General features: G+C 47.9%; 1 protein-coding gene across 1 annotated transcript; it reads right to left on the bottom strand.

The window, feature by feature from the left end:
* Positions 1-62: 62 nt before the first annotated feature.
* On the bottom strand, positions 63-22,971 carry LOC308676623 (hydroperoxide isomerase ALOXE3-like; the record flags this gene model as incomplete). Its single annotated transcript, XM_081342556.1, has 14 exons — positions 22,745-22,971; positions 19,024-19,228; positions 17,633-17,717; positions 16,480-16,602; positions 15,388-15,491; positions 13,147-13,316; positions 12,039-12,182; positions 11,155-11,358; positions 10,445-10,531; positions 8,926-9,095; positions 3,736-3,857; positions 2,071-2,171; positions 904-1,074; positions 63-242 (listed from the first exon to the last, which is right to left on the bottom strand). Exons 1-14 carry the CDS (start codon positions 22,889-22,891, stop codon positions 63-65), a joined length of 2,013 nt encoding a protein of 670 aa, XP_081198682.1. The 5' UTR covers positions 22,892-22,971.
* Between the last annotated feature and the right edge of the window lie 2,924 nt (positions 22,972-25,895).

Genomic DNA, 25,895 nt, shown 5'->3' with positions numbered 1-25,895 from the left:
CCCCCCCAACGTTATCAAAACGTCATCCAATTAAAGGCAAAATATCATCTTGGCTTGACCCGTTAAATGGAGACGCTGTTCTGGATCAGCGAAGGGTTGAGGTAGTGATAACCAATGGGCAAAGCTTGGTTTCTTTCCTCGATTTCTTCAGAAATTACCGCCAGGCGCTTCTGGAAATGAGAAATGAGTTTTTGGGGCTCTTTCTCGATGAAATGTTCTTCAGGATAGTGGCCCAAAGGTCTCTGGAAGAGAAGAAGACGAAGAAGGTCACCTACGGCAGAGCAAATGTTATAGGGTTTCCTGCCTGAGCAGGGGGTTGGACTGGATGACCTCCAAAGTCCCTTCCTAACTTTATAATAATAATAATCTTCAAACATGCTATCCACATGGTAAACGGTGGTTAACAACCCAATAAGTCAGGCTTGCCAACATGCTCAAATGCAAACCTGGGGATCACACAATGCTCTGTTTTGTGTCTCAGTGTTAATACCACTTTACAAGGCCTTGGGAAGGCCACACTTGGAATACGGCATCCAGTTTTGGTCACCACGATGTAAAAAAAGATGTTGAGACTCTAGAAAGAGTGCAGAGAAGAGCAACAAAGAGGATCAGGGGACTGGAGGCTAAAACATGTAAGGAACGGTTGCTGGAATTGGGGATGTCTAGTTTAATGACCAATGCATGGCCTTTGAACCCCAGGATTCTACAGCCAAATGAGTGGGCATTGCTGAGCGTTCTAGGAGGAGAATAGACGTATCTGGGAATGGGTAAACCTGGGAAAACTTCATGTGTACAAAACATGGGACTCAGAGGACCTCAACCCTACCCCTTCAGGAATAAGGTCATCATTCTATTTTGCTCCTCTGTCTCTCTTAGCACCTTCTGACCCTTAAGTCCACTTACCAGGTCTCCTGGCTCGTAGCTGACGATGGACAGCAGAGACAACAAGGCACAGGTGGAGTTGACTTCAGGAAAGGTCTCCAAGATGCTTTTCAAGGAGGCTGAGCCTTTGACTGTTGGAGGAGGCTGCCTCAAAGTGGCCGGCGTGTTGGGCATCCAGGCGGCAAAGTCAAACTGTCACAACACACAAGGAACCCCAAATTAGAAGCTCTGCAGAAGTTGCGACAGGATCTTGGCCGTGTGCCCAGCAAATGGAGAAGAGCGAAGGCAGGAACGGGGGAACTCAGCACGAAAGATAAGGTTGTCCCCAAGGAGACCAGAAGTAGAAAGCCATCAAACAAAGGTTGAAAGGCAAGGTTGGAGCAAGAGGCGACCCAAGGAAACCAAAATTAGACGTTCTACAGAAGTTACAACAGTATCTTGGCTGTGTGTCCAGCAAATGGAGAAGACCTAACGAAGGTTGAAAGGCAAGGTTGGAGCAAGAGTCGGCCCAAGGAAACCAAAATTAGACCTTCTACAGAAACTAGGGCAGTATCTTGGCTGTGTGTCCAGCAAATGGAGAAGACCTAAGGCAGGAACGGGGGAACTCAAACGTGAAGAACAAGATTGTCCCCAAGGAGATCAGAAGCAGGAAGCCATCAAAGTAAGGCTCGAAGCTAAGGTTGGACCAAAACCAGACACCAGCGGTTGTGAAGACATTAATGCGAGGCTAAGTCATCTTTAGAATGCAAATTTGAGGTCGCACCCAGCCCTCGGCCATCGAGAGCTCTCAGTAGAAGAGCTTGGAAACGAAGCCTGTTTCGTCAGACACGTTTTTGGGGATTCTTTTCCACACAGGAACCCCGAAGCCCAGTTTGAGTGCATTGCGTGGGTTCCAAGACACTGTTTCCAAAGGCAATGTTGTGACGAATCTCCTGCCCTCACAGACAAGCAGAGACTTCTTTCTCTTCTTCTCCTTTCCGGAGATGCTGATGGATGCTCTCTGGCAGTTGCCGTACCTTTAAGAGGTGTGGACTTCAACTCCCAGAATTCACCAGCCAATTCTGGGAGCTGAAGTCCACCTGTCAGAAAAGTTCCCCAGCCTTGCAAATCTTACTTAATCCCATGGCAAAGGATGAAAATTAAAAAGAAAGGCAAAAAAAACAACTGCTTGCCGAAGATATCTCCTACCTGTCCACTATTGACGGCTGAGTGTCGTGCCGAGCAGTTGAAGATGACCATAGTCAGGAACTTGATGAGCTGAGCTTTGCTTTCCAAGGTGGATGGGACACCTGTTGGCGGTGGACAGGACATTGGGCATGGTCCAAAGAAGTTACATTGATCAGGAAGACAGATGACAGTTGCCGTATAATTGGGGACTCATGAGATATAGGCAAGCAGGTGACACTCTATGGAAGCGTTCCTCAACCTCAGTCAGTTGAAGAAGTGTGGGCTTCAACTCCCAGAATTCCTCAGCCGGGCTGGAGAATTCTGGGAGCTGAAGTCCGCCTCTCTTAAATTTACCTGGGATTAACCTGGAATTCAGGAGAAACTTCCTGGCGGTGAGGACAATTAACCAGTGGAACTCCTTGCCTCCAGAAATCGTGGGCGCTCCATCACTGGAGGTTTTTAAGAAGAGGCTAGAGACGGTCACTTGTCTGAGATGGCAGAGGTTCTCCTGCTTAAGCGGGGGACTGGACTAGAAGACCTTCAAGGTCCCTTCCAGCTCTATTCTGTTCTGTTCTGTTCTGTTCTATGTTATATTCCATTCCATTCCATTCCATTCCATTCCATTCCATTCCATTCCATTCTATTCTATTCTATTCTATTCTATTCTATTCTATTCTATTCTATTCTATTCTATTCTATTCTATTCTATTCTATTCTATTCTATTCTATTCTTTATTTCTATTGTTCCTTAATTCTATTCTATTCTGTTCTGTTCCGTTCCGTTCCGTTCTATATTATATTCCATTCCATTCCATTCCATTCCATTCCATTCCATTCCATTCCATTCCATATTCTATTCTATTCTATTCTATTCTATTCTATTCTATTCTATTCTATTCTATTCTATTCTATTCTATTCTATTCTATTCTATTCTATTCTATTCTATTCTATTCTATTCTATTCCTTATTTCTATTCTATTCTATTCTATTCTATTCTATTCTATTCTATTCTATTCTATTCTATTCTATTCTATTCTATTCTATTCTATTCTATTCTATTCTATTCTACTCTACTCTACTCTACTCTACTCTACTCTACTCTATTCTATTCTACTGAGGTTGAGAAACACTGCTCCATGGGGCTCAACGAACATCTGGATACCTACATCTGCCGAATCCCAACCAAGCAGTGGCCAGTTCCTGACGGTCAAGATAGCTGAAAACACCACACAAGAGCCACACCCACATACTGCAAATAGAGATAATTCCCCCCACTCGGAGGAGATGGGATGGAAATCTCATAAAACGTTGCATAGGGGGACATTATATTACATAACGTCTGCATCTCTGAGCACGTCAAGGATGGTGGACCATATAGCCTATTCTGACAGATGTCCAAACAAGGGGTATATTATTCAGTTTGGCTTGTCCATCTAATTTCCACTTCTCTAGAAAACCAAGTATTTGTGTAGAGGAGGGAAGGGAAGCACCAATCTCTGGTGGACCTAACACCTTCTTCCACAAGACAAGTTACTTTGTCTGCTCAACAGAGGACCGTTCTGGAACCCAACCAAGTTGAGAAGCTGTGGAGGAAACCATCTTGCTTCCCTCTGTTTGGATCTGACCTTCCAGCTGAGGAATTCAGAGAGCTCCTCAAGAGGGACTAGGATGGTGGCAAATCTTACCTGAGGATTCCCTGCTCAGGAAAGCTTCGGTGAAGATCTCATGAATCCAGGCTTGTAGCTCAGGATCCTTCTTCACGGCATCGTCTGATTTGTAGTAGATGTCAACGATGCCAGAGACAAATCTGAAAATTAACCGAAGCAAAAGGGAGGCACTGGTGATCCTAAGTCCCACGGGTCTAATGACAACGGCCCAGAGAACAGAAAACCGACAGATGTAGCCATGCAACGTTGGACTGTGGAGAAGCTCCGTTGCTGATGTTCTCTCCTCTGAGGACGTTGCGAAGAGAGGGGAGACTTCCAGAGGTCCGTAAGACCCAAGAATCCTGAAGGAGGCATCTGGCAGAGCTCTTCAGAAACCACCTGACCACACTAAATGGAGATTCATAGATCATCCTGGTCACGGTTGTCCCAAAGGTGCATTTTCAAGAAGCAACTGGACTCTGTTTTTCCTTGAAGACCTTTCGCTTATCACCTAAGGAGCTTCTTCAAGTTCTGAAGAACCGATCCCCTTTTCTCTGAAGAACTGAAGGAGCTTCTTGGATGAGAAGCGAGACCTCTTCAAAGAAAAACAAAGGAAGTCCAGTTGCCTTTGGGATTTCTGACCACACACACACACACACACAAGAATCTGAAAGTCTTCTAAACAAGTGGAGACTGCTCAAGGAATGGGGAGAGTGCCACGAGGCCAAGAATTCTGAAGGAGGCATCTAAGATACCTTTCCAGTATCTGAAAGTCTCCTAAACTGGTTTATCTGTTTGGATAAATATATATATTTTTTAGCTTGACAGGTGGTTTCCTTAATCATCAGCTTTGCTAATTACAGAGGGGAATTAACTTTTGGCTCCAAGGAATCCATTCGGCTGATTTGGCAGAAGCACATCTGGAAAATGAAAAAAGTGACTTCAGACTTCCGCAATTCATACCTTCCACCCCTGAATCCTCGGGGAACAATGTGCGATTTCCTTTTGCTTTGATCAGCCTCGTCTTTCTTCCCATTTCTTCCCTAGGAGCCTGTGAGACAGACGTCCTGGTAGAGCTAAAATTGCTTTGATTAAGACGGGCTACGCAGTGTTACAATAATTTAGGTCAAAGTAGTTGTAGCCACATGTGGGGTCTCGTCCTGGGTCTGGCCGACTGCTGATGGTCGTGCAGAGCAGTTGTCCTCCTGGACACAAACGTTGAACCAAAGTCCGCGCTAGGCTTAATTTTGCAGCTCGCAGTTGCATTCTATTTCCTGTGTTTTCGCTAAGCTGGCTTGTTTCAAATATATAGAGAGCGTCCTCTCGTATGGTATTGTGGTTTGGTATGCTGGTCTGACAGCCGCGGACAGGAAAGTATTACAGAGGGTAGTGAGCACAGCACAAGACATTGTGGGCTGTCCCCTGACACCGCTGGATGACCTCGCCAGGGCTCGTTGCCTTGGAAGAGTGAGGAAGATTCTCAGGGATGACTCACACCCTGGACGGTATCTCTTTACTCTCCTACCATCCGGTAGGAGATATAGGAATATAGCCAGCCGTACCAACAGGCTGAAAAATAGCTTTTATCCGTGGGCTGTTAGGCTTTTAAATGGGACATAATCTCTGTGAACGTATGCAGAATTGACTTGGGAGGCCGGTGTGTGGTGTAGTTGATTCACATGGTGTGGTAGGATGGAGGGTTTGTTGTCACTGTGTGTTGGGGGGAGAGAGCACGGGGGGGGAGGCTCAGCTAATCTCAATGTACACATGTACTTTGACAATAAAGGTTTTATTTTTATTATTATTATTATTATTATTATTATTATTATTATTATTATTATTATTATTATTATTATTATTATTATTATTATTATTATTATTTTTAGAACACAAGGACTGGAACAGCAAGAAATAGGAAACTGGAAATAGCTGATGGATGTGGGTTCCGATGTACACGGCTATGTGTGGAAAGTTATGTTCAGCGAGAGGTCAGAAAAAAATCAGCAGAAGTCAGCAAAAGTCAGCGGACCATCTTGACTACAGTCTTAGAATGAGAAACGGTATAAAGGGTCGGGACTGGACCTGATTGATTTGCCATTAGCCTATAGCTGTCCTTTTGGAATCTTGCTATTGCCATGTGAATGGAGGTAGTGACAGATTTTATTTTCCTGGGCTCCAAGATCACCGCAGAGGGGGACTGCGGCCAAGAAATTAAAAGACGCTTGCTCCTGGGGAGGAAAGCCATGGCAAATCTAGACAGCACACTAAAAAGCAGAGACATCACCCTGCCGACAAAAGTGCGCATAGTCAAGGCTATGGTCTTCCCAGTTGCAATGTATGGCAGTGAAAGCTGGACCATAAGAAAGGCTGAGCGCCAAAGAATTGAAGCCTTTGAACTCTGGTGCTGGAGAAGACTCCTGCGAGTCCCTTGGACTGCAAGGCGATCAAACCGGTCAGTCCTAGAGGAGATCAACCCTGACTGCTCTTTAGAAGACCAGATCCTGAAGCTGAAACTCAAATCCTTTGGCCACCTAATGAGAAGGAAGGATTCACTGGAGAAGAGCCTCATGCTGGGAAAGGTTGAGGGCAAGAGAAGAAGGGGACGACAGAGAAGGAGGTGGCTGGATGGAGTCACTGAAGCAGGAGGCGTGAGCTTAAAGGGACTCCAGAAGATGGCAGAGGACAGGAAGGCCTGGAGGAACGTTGTCCATGGGGTCGCGATGAGTCGGACACGACTTCGCAGCTAACAACAACAACATCATCATCTATCTATTTGTCTATCTATCCAACCATCCATCCATCATCTCTCCCTCTACCTATGTGTCTCTTTTCCTATCTATCTATCTATCTATCTATCTATCTATCTATCTATCTATCTATCTATCTATCTATCTATCCATCCATCCATCCATCCATCCATCCATCCATCTTCCATTTTATGTATCTATATATGTATCTATCTATCATCTATCTTGAGCTTAAATGGACTCCAGAAGATGGCAGAGTATAGGAAGGCCTGGAGGAACGTTGTCCATGGGGTCGCGAGGGGTTGGACACGACTTCGCAACTAACAACAAATTGCCATGTGGTCCTCATTGCAATGGGTTATTAATGTAAGTGCTGTTATGTTATTATGCTATGTTCCAAATCATTAGCAAAATAAACTCTGAATCTGAAAGTCAGAATGATTGTTTTGTGTTGCTGTCCCTCATCTTTTCCACTGGGTTTTTCCACGACACCATTGTCAGGAGCTTGATCAGCTAAGCTTTCCTTTCCAAGGTGGATGGAACACCTGTTGGGGGTGGACAGGACGATGGGTATCGTCCAACGAGGTTACACTGATCAAGAAGACATATGAAAGTTGTCGTATAAGTTGGGACTCATCAGACTAGGTCAGGGGTAGGAAACCTTGGCTCTTTTATGACTCGTGGACTTCAACTCCCAGAATTCCTCAGCCAGCAGGCCTGGCTGAGGAATTCTGGGATTTGAAGTCCACGAGTCATAAAAGAGCCAAGGTTGCCTACCCCTGGACTAGGTAGTACTCTGGTAGAGCTAAAGCTACTTTGATTAAGATGGGCTATTAAGACAGGTGTCCCCAACCTATGGGCTGTGGCCCACAAATGGGCTGTGGCCTCTTGGCCAGTGGGCCATGGAAATGGCTGGCCAGCGCACACATGTGTACGCATACTCTCCCCCTCATTTGCGCTAGTGCCCGCGGCCCCATTTGCATGCACGCAGGCGTGAATGTGGCGGCTAGCACCAAGCAGGTGTACACGGCCCCTTAGTGCATGTGTGAATGGGGCCGCTAGCTGCCATGGGGGGGTGCGGCCATTCACGCATGCACATGCCACATGCACGAATGGAGCCACTAGTGCCACACCAGTGTACATGGAGAGAGTTTGCTGCTCTCCTTCCCTTCGGGCCATGAGCCTGAAAAGATTGGAGACCTCTCTTCTAGATCAGGAGTCCCCAATCCCCGGGCTGTGGACCAGGATCGGGCTGCGGCACGCCAGCAACCGGGCCACACTAGCAAGCAAAGTCCCATCCGCAGGGTGTAGGCAGTACACAAGACCAGGCACCCTCCAATCTGCGGAAAAACCTCTCTCCACGGAACCAGTGGTCCCTGGTGCCCAAAAGGTTGGGGGCCTCTGCTGTGTTACAATATTTTAGGTCAAAGTAGTTGTAGCCTCAAATGGTGTCTGTTCCTGGGTCTGGTTGACCTTGCAGGGATGACGTTAACAAACATCTCCACCCGAGGACTTAGCGTCAGTTAAAAGTCAGTCATGGGCCACCATAAACATGTAACTTGGGGCAACTGAGTGGGTCTCTTTGGGGGGGACCCCCATTTGCAAAAAAGGAGGGAAAAGAGGTGTTTTGGGGGCGGGGAGTCTGCAGTGGTGAAGCTCCATGGAGACGTCAAGCTGTTCTGTCTCAGTGGAAGGTTCTAGCATGCCAATCTAGAACCGATCATGAACTAAGGAGAACCATCCCAACAGTGAGGACAATTAACCAGTGGCCTTCAGAAGTTGTGGGGGCTCCATTGCTGGAGGTTTTAAAGAGGAGATTGAAGGACCCTTTGTCTGAAATTTGTCCGGTGACCCCCTTTTGCAAAGTCCACGGGGAAGCCAGATTCGCTGAACAACCGCGGGACTAACTTCACAATTGCAGTGAACCACTTAACAACTCTGGCAAGGATGGTTGTCCAATGGGGCCCAACCTATTTACTACAACCAGCCTACAAAGCCCTCAGGATCCAAACCAACCGCACACAGCCACCCAGAGACAGCACCGATTCTCAACCGTCCCGCGCGATCCCCCACTCTCACCGGCAGTTCACCTTCCATTGACCCTGACCTGATGCAACTTCCCCATCACAAGAGCCATCAAAAGACTCTCACTGAGGAGACTCAACACCTGGCCTGTCACAAGACCCGCACTTGACGCACCCACACCTGAAGCCCTTGTAAACCGAACACCGACCCTGACGTCCCCCCTTAAACTCTGCTGAAGAGGTTACCTAACCTGGCGACGAAACTTTTGGAAACCAACCCACAAATGTGGAGAACGAGCCTTCACCCTTACTTAACGATTGTCCTGCTTACCGATGGGAATTTTGGACTCATAAATTGAGGACCACCTGTACTTCTTTTCCAGCTAGGTTGGATCCATGTTTGATCCTCCTGAAGTCCAGGGAGCCCACCAAAACACAACTACCCAAAGCTCACTTACTTCTCAATGGCGGTCCAAATCTTCATCCCATCGTCCCGATAGTAGAAGTTGGGCAAGGTGGAGACCCCTCTTTCTTCAAGGTCATCGGGGAGGCAGAGGGACGTGTAGTTGGAGGCTGCTGCCCCCTTGGCTAGCAGTTGCAACATGCCATCACGACCGGTAGCTGTGGCCTGGAGAAAGGGAGATAGGAGGTCAACCGCCGTGAAGACTGATTTCTCTTCTAGGAGAAGCTGAAGAGGATCTATCAGCTGGTATGAATGGGGCCAGTTGACTTGGGAGCAACCTACTGGGTCCTCCTGTCTTCCCATGAGGAGGTAAAGATGGGATCCTTCAGTGCTAGTGATAGAAACTGAGGGAACTCATCCCTTGGGGATCTGTCCAGTAACTGCTGGTGGGTTTCCAATTTGTCCTTCTAGACTCTCATTGAGATCTTCTAAATTGTTTGTTGGTTCCTCGGCTACATTTCTGATCTGTTAGAACAGGGGGGATCTCCAAAGTTGACAACTTCAAGACATGTGGACTTCAACTCCAAGAATTCTTGAGCCAGCATGGCTGGCTGAGGAATTCTGGGAGCTGAGGTCCACAAAGTTGCCCAGTTTGGAGACTCCTGGATTAGAATGTCCTGGTTTTCGACTAATTCTGTATCGCCAACTACTTTTAGTAGAGTCGTATTTTTACCTCTCTCTGATTAAGAAGTGTTTTGTAGACCAGTGTTTCTAAGCCGTGGCAACTTTAAGGCGGGTGGACTTCAACTCCCAGAATTTTCCAGCCAGCAAGGCTGACTGGGGAATTCTGGGAGTTGAAGTCCAACATGCCTTAAAGTTGCCAAGGTTGAGAAACACTGGCTTGAAGGATCCTGTAGAGCAGGGGTCTTCAAACGTGGCCTTTGATGACTTGTGGACTTCAACTCCCAGAATTCCTCAGCCAGGCACGCTGGCTGAGGAATTCTGGAGGTAAGTCCACAAGTCATAAAAGGGTCATAGTTCCCTCACACTAGTTGAGGAATTCTGGGAGTTAAAGTTTACAAGTCATAAAGGGGGCACAGTTCCCTCACGCTGGCTGAGGAATTCTGGGAGTTGAAGTCCACAAGTCATAAAGGGGGCATAGTTCCCTCACGCTGGCTGAGGAATTCTGGGAGTTGAAGTCCACAAGTCATAAAAGGGTCATAGTTCCCTCATGCTGGCTGAGGAATTCTGGGAGTTGAAGTCCACAAGTCATAAAAGGTTCATAGTTCCCTCATGCTGGCTGAGGAATTCTAGGAGTTGAAGTCCACAAGCCATCAAAGGGCCAAGTTTGAAGACCCCTGGTGTAGAGAAATGGTGATGAATGTTAAAGACACTCAAACAAACAATGTTTCAAATCGAAAAAAGAAGTCTCAATAAAAAGAAAGTTGGTTGGTTTGGCAGCCTCCAGAATGTGCACGTGTGAAGTTGTGTTCTCTGCTGAACTCTTGATGTAGACTCAGCAGGCCAAAACTTTTCTGTGGTCAAAATATCTCTTTGTTTTGAAGATTCCTTACCTTATCGAAAACCCCGCCAGGCTGGATGAGATTGGTCCGGGCAAGTGTATTAATATGGAGGGTGTAACGAGTATGTGGTATCAGGAGCTAAAATAAAGAAAAGAGGGAGGGAGGGAGGGAGGGAAGGAGGGAGGGAGGGAGGGAAGGAAGGAAGGAAGGAAGGAAGGAAGGAAGGAAGGAAGGAAGGAAGGAAGGAAGGAAGGAAGGAAGGAAGGAAGGAAGGACAGACAGAAAGAAGGGAGGATGGGAGAAAGGGAGGACAATAGAGAAGGAAGGAAGGAAGGAAGGAAGGAAGGAAGGAAGGAAGGAAGGAAGGAAGGAAGGAAGGAAGGAAGGAAGGAAGGAAGGAAGAAAGGGATGCTGATTAGATTTCACCAGGGAATATAACTTGGGGAATTCCGAGAGTTGGCGTTTCCCCATCTTAAAGGAGCCAAGTTTGAAAAAACAGCCCTGCAGACCCCAAAGGTGTGTATAAGGCCACCCTGGCTGGGTGGTCCCAGAGTCCCCGGCTTCTCCAAACCTCTGTGGGTGCCATCCCAGGTTGGTTTTGAAGGCAACAAACCCATTTTCAGAAGCAGAGCCAAGAAGCCGACTCTCCCGACGTGGCCTCAGGACAAAACCGGCCGAACCCTCCAGATGATCTCTGGATAACCCCCAACAGGTGCCCGAGACCTGGGACAGGCGGGCAGCCTGGTTCTCCAGACGATTACCTTGTAGATAGGGTGGCACATCGGGAGCTGCCGAAGCGTCGCCATGGTGTAGACCTCACAGTGGAAGTGGGCCTCCAGAAGGTGGGTGAGGACCTCATGGACGTGGAAGTTGGCCATTCGCACCCAGATCTTGGCCAGCGTCCAGTCCCACTTACGGTCTGTGGGCAGGAAGATGGGGGTCTCCAGGCTGTGGGTCTGGCTCAGCTGGGAAGAGGGAGGAGAAACAGGAATTCAGCATATTCAGCCTCCTCCTCCTCTCCTCAAACCCCTCCATTCCCTTCTAGCACTGATGACGTTCCCTAGTTGGGTCATGAAACGTCTGCAAGAAAACCACCAAGCTCAGAGAGCACCAAGGACCCCACAGTCCTTCCTTCCTTCCTTCCTTCCTTCCTTCCTTCCTTCCTTCCTTCCTTCCTTCCTTCCTTCCTTCCTTCCTTCCTTCTTTCCTTCTACCACTGATAACATTCCATAGTTGGGTCATGAAATGTCTGTAAGGAAACCCCCAAGCTCAGAGAGCACCAAGGACCCCACAGTCCTTAAGCATGGAATTCTGGGAGTTGAAGTCCACCTGTCTTAAGCATGGAATTCTGGGAGTTGTAGATCACTTGTCTTATGAATGGAATTATGGGAGTTGAAGTCCACCCATCTTAAGCAAGGAATTCTGGGAGTTGAAGTCCACCTGTCTTAAGCATGGAATTCTGGGAGTTGAAGTCCACCTGTCTTAAGCATGGAATTCTGGGAGTTGAAGTCCACCTATCTTAAACATGGAGTTCTGGGAACTGAAGACCAGAAATCTGAAATGTGGACTTCTAGGACTTGAAGACCAGCTACCTCCACCCACCTTCCAGGGGCCAAGGTTGAGAAACAACGATCACCCCTGTTACCTGGATAGCCATCGGCATCAATTGGTCCTCTGAGTTGAGGTACAACAGGCAAATCGGGGCTGCAAGATACTGGTGCTTCCCGTTCAGTTTGCACGTCGGGATGTCCTCCAGGATCTTGTAGTCGGCAATGAAGATGTTACCCTTCTGAGTAGGAGAGAAAGAGATGAAGGAAGACGGGTGTGAATTCAGCCTAGATCTGCAACTCCGGGAAAATCCAGATTTCCCGGTTGGGAACGGAAGGATGCAGGTCTTCTTCTCTTTGCAAACCATCAGAGCAGACCAATCCCATTTTAGAAAGGGGAAAAAGAACATCGAAGAACCTGTTTTGGGTTCTACCATGAATTGGTGGATAAAGCAAGACTTTGAAGACCCATCTCCCCAATTCGGATTCTATCCGAGTTCCGATTTACTCATCCTACAACTCAGATCTTTACGAGGAGACCTCCTGGGGAGGTTGAAACCGCCCCCCTACTCCCCTCGAGCTACAGTTATTCTCCTTTATTGAGTTTAGAATTGGAATAACAAGAGTTGGAAGGGACCTTGTAGGTCATCTGGCCCAGGGGTCTTCAAACTTGGCCCTTTGATGACTTGTGGACTTCAACTCCCAGAATTCCTGCCTGGCTGAAGAATTTTGGGAGGTGAAGTCCACAAGTCACCAAAGGGCCAAGTTTGAAGACACTTAATCTTGTCCAAACAAGAGACCTTACACCAGGGGCCTTCAAACTTGGCAACTTTAAGACGTGTGGACTTCAACTCCCAGAATTCCTCAGCCAGTGTGCCTGTCTGAGGAATTCTGGGAGTTGAAGTCCACAAGTCATCAAAGGGCCAAGTTTGAAGAGCCCCTGATCTAGTCCAAACAGGAGACCTGACACCAGGGGTCTTCAAACCTGGCAAGTTTAAGTCATGTGGACTTCAACTCCCAGAATTCCTCAGCTGGCTGAGGAATTCTGGGAGTTGAAGTCCACACGTCTTAAACTTGCCAAGTTTGAAGACCCCTGCCTTACACCATTGATGCTTGGAAGGTTCTCCAGGGACCCATGGAATGTCCGAGTCCCTCAAACAATCCATCTTCTCCAATGTCATCCGTTGGGTCCACCTATAGGGTTACCTTCAGTTCTGCTTCAAGGGTGGATTTCCCCAAGCAACTGGTGACCATCTCATCCGTCAACGGGAAGTTTTTCGGGATCTGGGTGCATTTCCGGAGAAGGACTGGGTTGACCCCGTTGAGGAACTGGTAGCCAAAGAAATCGTCGTCCATCCAATGGTCCATGACGTATTCTGGATTTATAGAAAGGCTTCTTAGCGAAGGCTCTGAGGGCCTCATGGCCAAGGCTACAGGGGGAGGCATTAATCATAATAGTAGTAAAGTTGGAAGGGACCTTGGAGGTCATCCAGTCCAACCCCCTGCTCAGGCAGGAAACCCTATACCATTTCAGACAAATGGCTGTCCAGTCTCTTCTTAAAGACTTCCAGCATTGGAGCATTCACAGTGAAGAAGGAAACACAGGGAAGCATAGTATACGACGGGCTCCAAAACCCTCATCACACATCTGGGCTCTACAAGCAGTCCTCAACTTATGACAGTATGTTTAGTGACCATTTGAAGTCACAACGGCTGTGGAGAAACGGGACACGGGACCGTTTTCCCCACTTGATGACCCTTGCGGCATCCCACACAGTCAATGGGATTGAAATTCAGACGCTCGGCAACCGACTCGTATTTATGATGGTCGCAGCGGCCCCGAGGGGGAGGGGCTCACCTGATCCGCTTTTGCGACCTTCCGACCAGCAAGGTCATCGGGGGAAGCCAGCTTCGCTTAACGACGGTCGCCTGATCCCCTTTTTGTGACCTTCTGACCAGCAAAGTCAGTGGGGGGAAAAGCCGGCTTCGCTTAACGACGGTCGCCTGATCCCCTTTTTGCAATCTTCTGACCGGCAGTCAGCGGGGGGAAGCCGGCTTCGCTTAACGACGGTCACATGGTCCCCTTTTTGTGACCTTCCGCCCAGCAAAGTCAGCGGAGGGAAAGTTGGCTTCGCTTAACGACGGTGTCACTAGCTTAACAACTTAACAATGATTCCCTTAACGACGTTGGCCAGAAAGATGGTAATACTGGGCCAAACTTAATAAATGTCTCACTTAGCAACGGAAAGTTTGAACTCCATTGTGACTGTTAAGTCGAGGACTAGCTGAGTTGCAAGGGAGAGATTGATCCTACATGTCTTGCGATCGGCCAGGGGTGAATTTGTTTTGTTTTGTTTTTTAAAGGCAAGCAGGGGAAAAAGTAATAACAACAAATAAAGTTGGAAGGGACCTTGGAGGTCATCTAGTCCAACCCCCTTGCTCAGGCAGGAAACCCTATCCCGTTTCAGACAAATGGCTGTATTCCAGCATCCTTGCTGTGTTTCCCTTCCAAAACGGTTTCGAAGTGGGGGAAAAGCAATGCGGGGATGAACAAGCAATGCAGCTCTATCGAAGGAGGAAAAAAGAAGAATATTTGGGGCTCTCAGGGGTGGTTTAGGAAAAGCAAAAAAAAAAAGAAAAAAGCAGGAAGGTGGGGGGAGTAAAAAGCAGGGAAAATAGGAGAGGAATAGCAATTCTCTTCCTCCCTTTCCCCCCCCCCCTAATCTCCGGGCATGATCCAATAAAGCGAAATAAATATTGGGAATATAGGAGAGAAAAAGAAAAATGTTTGTGGCTCTTTCGTCTATAGCTACGGTATCTATCTTTCATCTCTCTCTCTCTCCCTCCCTCTCTCTTCATCCATCTTTCTCTTTCCATCCATCCATCCCTCTCTATCTAATCTCTATATAGCTCTCCATCTCTCTCTCTTTCTCCCTCTCTCCTCATCCATCTCTCTCTCCATCCCCCTCCTCTATCTAATCTCTCTCTCTCCATTTCTCCGTCATCTCTTCCACCCATCCCTCTCTCTCTCTCCATCCATCCCTTTCTGTCTACTCTCTCTGTCTCTCCATTTCTCCATCTCTCATCCCTCTCTCTCTCCATCCCCCCTCTCTATCTAATCTCTCTCTCTCTCTCTATTTATCTCTCCATTTCTCCATCTCTCTCCATCTCTCTCCTCATTCCTCTCTCTCCATCCCCCCCTCTCTAATCTCTCTCTCTCTCTCTCTCTATTTATCTCTCCATTTCTCCATCTGTCTCTCTCTCCATCTCTCTCCTCATTCCTCTCTCTCTCCATCCCCCCCCTCTAATCTCTCTCTCTCTCTATTTATCTCTCCATTTCTCCATCTGTCTCTCTCTCCATCTCTCTCCTCATCCCTCTCTCTCTCTCATCCACCCGACCTGCCTCTTCTGCCTGCTTCTGGACCGCCTGGCAAAGGGGAGGCCCACCTGTGACGGGAGTTTTGTGAAACCAGAAGATTTTGCGGAGATCGTCCAGACTCTCCCACGACTCCACCAGGTTGGAGAAGCCCTTCAGCCTCAGTTCGATCTCCCTGCGAAGAAGGACCAGAAGGGGGGGGGGTGAGCGGAGGAGGGCGAGAAGGCCCAGGAGGCCCAGACTCTCTCTCCCTCTCGCGTCTATCATCCATACAGGGTCTTGTCTGTCTGTCTCTCTCGTCTACTCTGCCTGCCTACCTGCCTGCCTATCTGTCTGTCTATCATCTGTCTGTCTATCTCATCTATAAATCTGTCTGTCTGTCTGTCTGTCTGTCTATCTATCTCATCTATATTCTATATCTATCTTCTATCATCTATCATCTATATTCTATCTATCATCTATCTATCTATCTATCTATCTATCTATCTATCTATCTATCTATCTATCTATCTATCTATCTCTATCTATCTATCTATCTATCTATCTATCTATCTATCTATCTATCTATCTATCTATCTATCTATCTATCTATCTATCTATCTCCATCCATCCTATCTGCCCATCCATTCTATCTATCTATCTATCTATCTATCTATCTATCTATCTATCTATCTATCTATCTATCTATCTATCTATCTATCTATCTATCTATCTATCTATCTATCTCATCTGTACCTCTCTCTCTCTCTCTCTCTCTCATCTGTACCTCTATCTATCTATCTATCTATCTATCTATCTATCTATCTATCTATCTATCTATCTATCTATCTATCTATCTATCATCTATCATCTATCATCTATCTCTATCAAATTTATAGGCTGCCCATCGCACCATTCAAGGCGACGCTGGGTGGCTTACGGTGCAATAAAAAATAGAGATATAAAAACAATTATAAATATAAAAAGAACAGATTAAGATGACAAAAGATTAAATCCGGATAAAAGGGCCACAGTTGAGAGGGGTGCAGCGTTGGGGCCTTCTCTGTCCCTGCACCAATTCCAGGGGTGCAATTAGCGGACACGGCGCCAACAACGCAATCCCACCCAGAAGGCGGCATCCGAAGCCGAAACCCGGGTCCCGACCCGCAACCTCCGCTACTCACGACTTGAGGGTGCGCACAGTAAAGATGGAGGTTTTGCTGAGCGAATACTTTGAGTTCAAATGCAGGTCGTCGGTGGTGTGGGCGTCAACGCATCTCGGCCAGCCCGGGGCGTACTTCTTCCAGCTGTTGTGAGAAAACGCAGCCCAAAAGATTGTTTTTTTAACAGAAACACACACACAAACATACACAAAAAGACTATGTAACTCCTCGCTACATGACACAATAGGTGCCAAGATTATTGTTGGAAATGAATTCATTCTCTTGTTTGAATGCGCAGCTACAGATGTGAGTTCCCCATTCCAAGCCCCCTTTGTACTGCACACACAAGGACACATGCACATAGACACACATAGGCACGCACACACACACACACACACACACACAGAGATGGACAGACAGACAAACACATGCACACAGAAATACATAAACTCACAGTCACAGACACAGGCACACAAACAGCACTGAAACACACCGACACACAGTCACAGAGAAACATGCACACAGGGGCACCCAGATACAGACCCACAAACATGCGCACACTGACCCAGACAAGCACCCAGACCCACGGATACAGACACGCAAACACGCACACCCAGACCCACACAAACACACAGGGAGAGACGCACAAGCACGCACCCACCGACCCACATAAACACAACAGACACTCGAAACACACAGACCCACAGCCACAGGCAGGCACATACAGCTTCCCCCCCACACACACAAATGCACAAACGCACAAACGTGCGCAGGCAGACCCACACCAACGCGCAGACCCACAGCCACAAAGATGACCCAGATAAATGCACAAACAAGAAACACACACAGACACACAAACCTGCACGCGCGCGCACACACACACACACACACACACACAAACACATTCTGTCCGATCACACTTGTTTCAGATCACAACCTTCGTTCTTCCAGGTGAAGAGTTCCCCCCCCCCCAATTCAGCTTCAAAGGGGAGAAATTGACTTGGAATGCAACCGTTCCCTGCTTGTAGAAATCTAGCAGCTCAAGCCAGTGGCCGTTTCTTCCCCAGAATCCCACTTTTCTGGGTCCTTTTTTGAAGCACTGGGTTTTTGGGGTTCAGGGGAGCAGCTTTGGGGGTCCTGGGGGGGGAGAGAGAGGGGGGTTTGCCTTGCTCACCCGTAGCTTTCCTGCCGTTTGGCCAGCTCTTTCTTGCGATGCTCCAACAGAGAAGAGCTCCCCGCATCGTCTCCGATCGTTTTGGCTGCAGGGAAGGAGAAACGAAGGCCGGTTGGGGGTCAGAGTGCGGAAGTCGCCCCACAAAACTCAGGGCGTGTTTACGCCCCAGGGCCCAGCCGTCTCTAATGAACCAGAGTGGCTGTTGAGTGCTGGAGACTCACGGCACGCTCAGAGGCACTGTTCCAACCCGTTTTACTGGCTAAGTCCTGGATCTTTTAACCCCACGCACCTCAAGCGTGGCACCCGGCGGTATGCCGGATGTAGCTAATCCCCAGAAAGCGAGGGCGCTGGGGATGCTGGTTATTGCTTCATTTAATCCTCTTTCCTCCTCCTAATTTTCCCCAGAACAACAACCCCGTGAGGTGGGTGGGGCTGAGAGGCAGGGACTGGCCCAAAGTCACTCAGCAGGCTTGCACGCCTAAGGCGCGACTAGAACTCACCATCTCCCGGTGATTGGCCCAAAGTCACCCAGCCGGTTTTCATGCTTAAAGTGGAACTAGAACTCACCGGTTCCTGGTGATTGGCCCAAAGTCATCCGGCCGGCTTTCATGGCTAAAGCAGAACTAGAACTCACTGTCTCCCGGTGATTGGTCCAAAGTCACCCAACTGGCTTTCATGGCTAAGGCGGAACTAGAATTCCCCATCTCCTCGCGATTGGCTCAAAGGCACCTAATGAGCTTTCATGCTTAAGGTGGAACTAAAACTCACAGGTTCCCGGGGATCAGCCCAAAGTCATCCAGCTGGCTTTCATGGTGAGAGCAGAACTACAACTCCCTGCCTCCTGGTGATTGATTGAAAGTCACCCAGCCAGCTTTCCTGGTTAAGGCGGGAGCAGAACTCACCCTTTCCTAGTGATTGGCCTAAAGTCACCCAGCCGGCTTTCATGCCTAAGGCGGCACTAGAACTCACCCTCTCCTGGTGATTGACCCAAAGTCACCCAGCCGGCTTTTATGGCTAAGGCAGAACTAGAACTCACTCTCTCCTGGTGATTGGCCCAAAGTCACCCAGCCTGGCTAAGGTGGAACTAGAACTCACCCTCTCCTGGTGATTGACCCAAAGTCACCCAGCCGGCTTTTATGGCTAAGGCAGAACTAGAACTCACCCTCTCCTGGTGATTGGCCCAAAGTCACCCAGCCTGGCTAAGGTGGAACTAGAACTCACCCTCTCCTGGTGATTGGCCCAAAGTCACCCAGCCAACTTTCCTGGCTAAGGCGGGACTAGAAGTCCCCGTCTCCTGGTGTCGAGGCGATCTGGCTCACCTGCCTTCTCCCCTCCCTCCCTCCCTCCGTCCCAGGTAAGGGGGCGGGGCGGAAAGGCGGAAGTGGACCCACCTGTCCCTTCCCGCAGAGTCAGGGTGCAGTAGCCTTCCAGCCACTGATAGGAGGGGAAGTGGTAGGTGTCCCCCCGGGGCGACTTCACCCGGACGGAGCTGCAGAACCAGTTGTCCTTGGGGAAAAAGAGGTACGGCTCCTTGTGCAGGCGGATCAGGAGGATGGGTCCCAGGTCCTGCTCGCAGGGCACCTCGTATTCGTCCACCTGGAGGCGGGAGAGAATCCCGACAGCGGCTTAGGCGAGGCGGGATGAAGCGTTTGCCAAGCTGGAACGAAAGGACGAAACTTCACCAGCAAGGGGGGGGACGGACAATTCACCGGTGGAACAGCTTGCCACCAGGACATGGTGGGCGCTCCGTCACCGGGGTGGGGGTGGGGGTGGGTGGGTTCTTTTTTGTTTTTTGTGAAAAAGAAGAGATTGCACGGCCGTTTGCCTGACGTGGGCGAGGGTCTCCTACTTGGGCAGGGGGTCAGGCTAGAAGACCTCCGAGGCTCCCTGCCAGCTTCTTATTCTGATTGTAACATTTTGGGCTGTTGGAGCCAAGCGATGGAAATTGTCTCTGCTGCGTCAGTGTCTGTGTGTGTGTGTGTGTGTGTGTGTGTGTGTGTGTGTGTGTGTGAATCTGGGCTTTGGAGGCATCTCGGCTTCTCCTCTGCTCTGCGCCTACAGTTGTCAAATCCAGGCAACAATCACAACATCCAGGTGGGCCTTCCTCTCTCGGAAAGGACTTGTGCGCTCTGGGTGGAGACGAATACGTTGCATTTGTGTGATTTTGCTCCCCGTTGTGAGATTCTGCAATGTTCGCAAATTTGCAACAGAGTCTGTCTGTCTCTCTCTCTCTCTCTCTTTCTTTCTAACTCTCTCTTTCTCTTTTTTCTTTCTCTCCCTCTCTTTTCTCTCTCTCTTTCTTTTTTTCTTTTTCTCTATGACTTTTTTCTTTCTTTTTTCTTTCTCTTCTTTCTTTTCTCTCTCTCTCTCTCACTTTTTCTTTCTTTCACTCTCTTTCTTTCTTTCTCTCTCTCTTTCTCTTATTTTTTCTTTCTTTCTCTCTTTTCTTTCTCTCTTTCTCTCTCTCCCTCTCCTCTCTTTTTTCTCTTTTTTCTTTCTCTTTTTTCCTTCTCTCTCTCTTTTCTTTCTCTTTCTCTTTCTCTCTCCCTCTCTCTCTCTCTCTCTCCTTCTTTTCGTACAATCCTGTCTGATTCTCAGAGACTGCCCAAGCAACACCCCGCAGTTTTTTTGACAAGGCTTTTTTTCTTTCTTTCCAGAAGTGGCTTGTCATTGCCACCTTTCTAGGGCGGAGAGAAGGTGGCTGGCACAAGATCACCCAGCTGGCTTCAACTGCCCCAAGGCGGGATTAGAACTCCCAATCTCCCACTTTCTAGGCGGGTGCCTTCAGCACTACACCAAACTGGTTCTCAGTCTTGTACAAAACAATTAAGAGGGTTGGCTGAAGAGGCCCGATCCACTTGGCGTAATCCCAAACACCCTTGCACAGGAGAGGAGACCGGGACGACGTGCAAAATTCCCTCCCCCTCTTGAAAAAGCAGAACCCTTTGTCCTACCTCCACCTCCAGGAAGGCTTGGCAACTTTTAATAAGCATCAGGAAATTACAAGGCACCCCCCCAGTGTATATATATAAGGTAAAGGTAAAGGTTCCCCCGCACACGCGTGCTAGTCGTTTCCGACTCTAGGGGCCGGTGCTCATCTCCGTCTCAAAGCCGAAGAGCCAGCGCTTGTCCGAGGACGTCTCCGTGGTCACGTGGCCGGCATGACTAGACGCCAAAGGCGCACGGAACGCTGTTACCTTCCCACCGGAGTGGTCCCTATTTTTCTACTTGCATTTTTACGTGCTTTCGAACTGCTAGGTTGGCAGAAGCTGGGATGCGTAACAGGCGCTCACTCTGTTACGCGGCACTCGGGATTCGACCCGCCAAACTGCCGACCTTCTGATCGACAAGCTCAGCGTCTTAACCCACTGACCCACCACGTTCCTGTATATATATGTGTGTGTGTGTGTATGTGTGTGTGTGTGTGTTGAGGTGAGGGGTCCCTGGTGGTCTCTGACCCAACTAGGGAACATCATCAGTGCTGGAAGGGAGTGTGGGAGGAGGAGGAGGAGGAGGAGGAGGAGGAAGAGGAGGAGGAGGAGGAGGAGGAGGAGGAGGAGGAGGAGGAGGAGGAGGAGGAGGAGGACAACGACTGTGGGGTCCTTGGTGCTCTCTGAGCTGGGTGCTTTTCTTGCAGACGTTTCATGACCCAAGTAGGGAACATCATCAGTGCTAGAAGGGAGCGGGGGATTGGATCTGTTGTACATCAACGGAGTGGTTTGCCGCTACCAACTCAGACAAACCATCACAGAGTATACAAAAGCTCAATCGAGCAACTACCAAGAAGAACCCAACACTCCCATCCACACTGAGAGGGCAAGCCACTCGTGTGTAAACAGAGAGCAAGCCCCATCCCTTCCAGCCCTGATGATGTTCCCTAGTCTGGTCATGAAAGGTCCGCAAGAGACCATCTAACACCTCACAGTCCTCCTCTTAGAATAGAATAGGAGCTGGAAGGGACCTTGGAGGTCTTCTAGTCCAGCCCCCTGCTCAAGCAGGAGAACCTATACCGTCACAGACAAGTGACTGTCCAGTCTCCTCTTAAAAATCTCCAGGGATGGAGCACCCAGGATTTCTGGTGGCCAGCTGTTCCACTGGTTAATTGTCCTCACATTCAGGAAGTTTCTCCTTAATTCCAGGTTGCTTCTCTCCTTGATTAGGTGCCGTCTGTTGTTTCTTGTCCTGCCTTCTGGTGCTTTGGAAAATAAATTGACCCCCTCTTCTTTGAGGCAGCCCCCCAAATACTGGAATACTGCTAACATGTCGCCTCTTCCTCCTCCTCCTCCTCCTCTCCACACACCCAACTCCCTTCCAGCTCTGATGATGTTTCCCAGTCTAGTCACGAAATGTCTGCATGGAAAACCCCCAGCTCAGAGCACCAAGGACCCCAGAGTCCTCCTCCTCCTCCTCCTCCTCCTCCTCCCCCTCCTCCTCCTCCTCCTCCTCCTCCTCCTCCTCTCCACAAACCCCACTTCCTTTAGCACTGATGATGTTCCCTAGTTGGGTCATGAAACATCTGCAAGAAAACAAACAAGCTCAGAGAGCACCAAGGACCCCACAGTTGTCGTCGTCGTCATCGTCCTCCTCCTCCTCTTCCTCCTCCTCCCTTTTAGCACTGATGACGTTCCCTAGTGGGGTCATGAAACGTTTGCAAGAAAACTACCCAGCTCAGAGACCACCAAGGACCCCACAGTTCTTCTTCTTCTACTTCTTCTTCTTCTTCTTCTTCTTCTTCTTCTTCTTCTTCTTCTTCTTCTTCTTCTTCTTCTTCTTCTTCTTCTTCTTCTTCTTCTTCTTCTTCTTCCTCCTCCTCCTCCTCCTCCACAAATCCCCCTCCCTTCCTGATGATGTTACCTAGTTGGGTCTGCAAGGGAACTACCCAGCTCAGAGACCACCAAGGACCCCTCAGTCCTTCCTCTTCCTCCTCTTCTCCACAATCCCCCCTCCCTCCTAGCACTGATGATGTTCCCTAGTCGGGTCACGAAACGTCTGCAAGGAAACCTCCCCCAGCTCCGAGAGCACCAAGGACCCCACACCCCTCGCCCATCACGGAACCTCTTTCGAATCCCCCTCCCTCCCTCCTCGCCAGGATGCCGGGAACCCCCTACTCACAGATCCCGGGACGAAATCCTTGCCCAACTTGTCCAGGCGCTGCTTGGCGCTTTCTGCCCGCTCGCCCACCAGGGTGATGGAGATGCTGCTGTAGGTGCCGGCTAGGATCATGTCGCCGGTGGCCACAGAGACCTTGTACGTCGCCATTCGGGAAGCCCGGAGAGAGAGAGAGCTCAGAATGCAGCCGATGGAGAACGAAGGATTCTGGCCAGCCGATGCCTCGAACGGGCTGGGACATGTACAGCAGCCCCTCCCAGGTGCGCCCCACACACCTGTCACGGCGGATAAATTAGTCTCTCTCCCACGCCTTGGGCAAGAAATGGGGCTGTTCTCTGGTTTTGAAGTGGCCGAGCTGTGAATTGGCTGGTTTGGGCTTCAAAAGGAAGACCCACGCGTGCTCTTGAGTTACAAAACCACCTTGGCTCCTGTTTCACCATTCGTTGATTTGTGGCCCTGCCGGCAGGGAGCCACACTAAGCAGGCATATACATAGAATGAAGGCTATTGCTAAGCACATTGATTTGTGCTTCCTAGATTGTAAGCCGCCCTGAGTCTTCGGCGGGATATAAATGGGATTAAAAAACAAACAAACAAAAAACTAAGAAATAGAATAGAATACAATAAGAAATAGAATAGAATTAAAATAGAATAGAATAGAAATTAATAGAACAGAATAGAATACAAAATGGAAAATACAGAATAAAATAGAATAATAAGAAATTAATAGAATAGAATAGAATAGAATAGAATAGAATAGAATAGAATAGAATAGAATAGAATAGAATAGAATAGAATAGAATAGAATAGAATAGAATAGAATAGAATATGTTGAATGTTGGAGCATTCACCACTTCTAGAGGCAGGTTGTTCCACTGGTTAGTTGTTCTCACTGTCAGGAAGCTTCTCCTTAGTTCCAGGTTGCTTCTCTCCTTGACTAGTTTCCATCTGTTGCTTCTTGTCCTGCTTTCAGGTGCTTTGGAGAATAGCTTGACTCCCTCTTCTTTGGGGCAGCCTGGAATGCTGCTATCATGTCACCCCCTCGTCCTTCTCTTCGTTAAACTGGACATCCCCAATTCCAGCAGTCGTTCTTTGTATGTTTTAGCCTCCAGCCCCTTGATCCTCTTCGTTGCTCTCAACATCTTTTTTAGTATTCCAAGCGTGGCCTTTACCAAAGCGTTATAAAGCAGTATTAATTCTGCACGTGATCTTGATTCTATCCCTCTGTTAATACAGTCTAGCACTGTGTTGGCTTTTTAGGCAGCTGGATCATATTTAAGTGACTTGAGGGGCTGCCCCAGAGAAGAGGGGGTCACGTTGTTCTCCAAAGCACCAGAGTGCAGGACAAGAAACAAGGGATGGAAACTCATCAAGGAGAGAAGCAACCTGGAACTAAGGAGGAATTTCCCGACATTGAGAACAATTAACCAGTGGAACCGCTTGCCACCAGAAATTGTGAGTGATCCATTACTAGAGACTTTTAAGAAGAGTCTGGACAGCCATTTTCTCCTCTCCTCTTCTCACTTCTCCTGTCCTGTCCTGTCCTATCCTATCCTACCCCACCCTACCCTACCCTACCCTACCCTACCCTACCCTACCCTACCCTACCCTACCCTACTCTATTCTATTCTATTCTATTCTATTCTATTCTATTCTATTCTATTCTATTCTATTCTATTCTATTCTATTCTATTCTATCCTACCCTACTCTACTGTACTCTACTCTATTCTATTCCATCCTATCCTACTCTACTCTACTCTACTCTACTCTACTCTGTTCCATTCTATCCTACCCTACCCTACCCTCCTCTCCTCTCCTCTATTCCATCCTATCCTACTCTACTCTACTCTACTCTATTCTATTCTATTCTATTCCATCCTACCCTACCCTACCCTACTCTACTCTATTCCATCCTATTCTACTCTACTCTACTCTACTCTACTCTATTCTATTCCATCCTATCCTATCCTACCCTACTCTACTCTACTCTGTTCCATCCTTTTTCTTATTCTCTTCTCTTCTCTTCTCTTTTATCCTATCCTATTCCATCCTATCCTATCCTATCCTACCCTACCCTACCCTACTCTACTCTGTTCCATCCTTTTTCTTATTCTATTCTATTCTATTCTATTCTATTCTATTCTATTCTATTCTATTCTATTCTATTCTATTCTATTCTATTCTATTCTATTCTATTCTATTCTATTCTATTCTATTCTATTCTATTCCATCCTATCCTATCCTATCCTATCCTATCCTATCCTACTTTCCTACTGCTCTGCAAGGCCCCAATTTAGAGCTTTCGTTCTTTTCCATCCTATCCTTTAGCAAGCGTCAAACATCAGCCAGTCTGGCACCAAAATTAGGCGTGGACAGAGATGAGGGGGGCTGCCAGCCCTGTAATTCCCCTGACCCAAATCCCCTGACCTTCTTGGGATCCTTCCAGTGAAGCAACCTACCCATCATCCAGGCAGGGCCCTCCATCTGGGAACTGCAGACGGCTTCGGGCTGGGAGATCAAAGCCCGTGGACCTTTCCCCGGAGTTATGAAGGAAGGCAGACCTATGTGGAGAGCAATTAGATTTAACTTTGAATTATTATTATTATTATTATTATTATTATTATTATTATTATTATTATTATTATTATTATTATTATTATTATTATTATTATTTATTTTTGCAGGTCAAAAATCGCTCACACTTTGGAGTGGGCCCAGAATTTTCAAGAAGTTATAACAATGGATACTTGGGGAAAGATCTGGGTTAGAAATGTAAAATTTACACAGGCCCAAAACTTAAGAGAGAATTTTTATAAAATGTTTTATAGGTGGCACTTAGACCCTAAAAAATTAGCAAGAATGTATCCGAACTGCCAGCCCAAATGTTGGAGGTGTGGTGGTGAGGATGCAACGTATCCTTTTCATATATGGTGGACTTGTAAAAAGGTTAAAGCCTTTTGGATTAAAATTTGGTGGAATATGCAAAAGATATTTAAGAAAAGGATAAAGTTTTCTCCGCAATTGTTTTTATTGGGTATTATTACAGATACTACTGTTATAGACACTAAGTTGATGTTGCATTTAATTACGGCCGCGAGACTTTTAGTAGCGCAATATTGGAAGAAGGAGGAACTGCCGACTATAGAAGAGTGGA

The sequence above is a fragment of the Vipera berus genome, assembly GCF_964194415.1.
Source record: "Vipera berus genome assembly, chromosome: W".
NCBI classification, from domain to species: domain Eukaryota; kingdom Metazoa; phylum Chordata; class Lepidosauria; order Squamata; family Viperidae; genus Vipera; species Vipera berus.
Note: the sequence above shows the minus strand (reverse complement) of the source record. Positions and strands in the feature narration are given on the sequence as shown.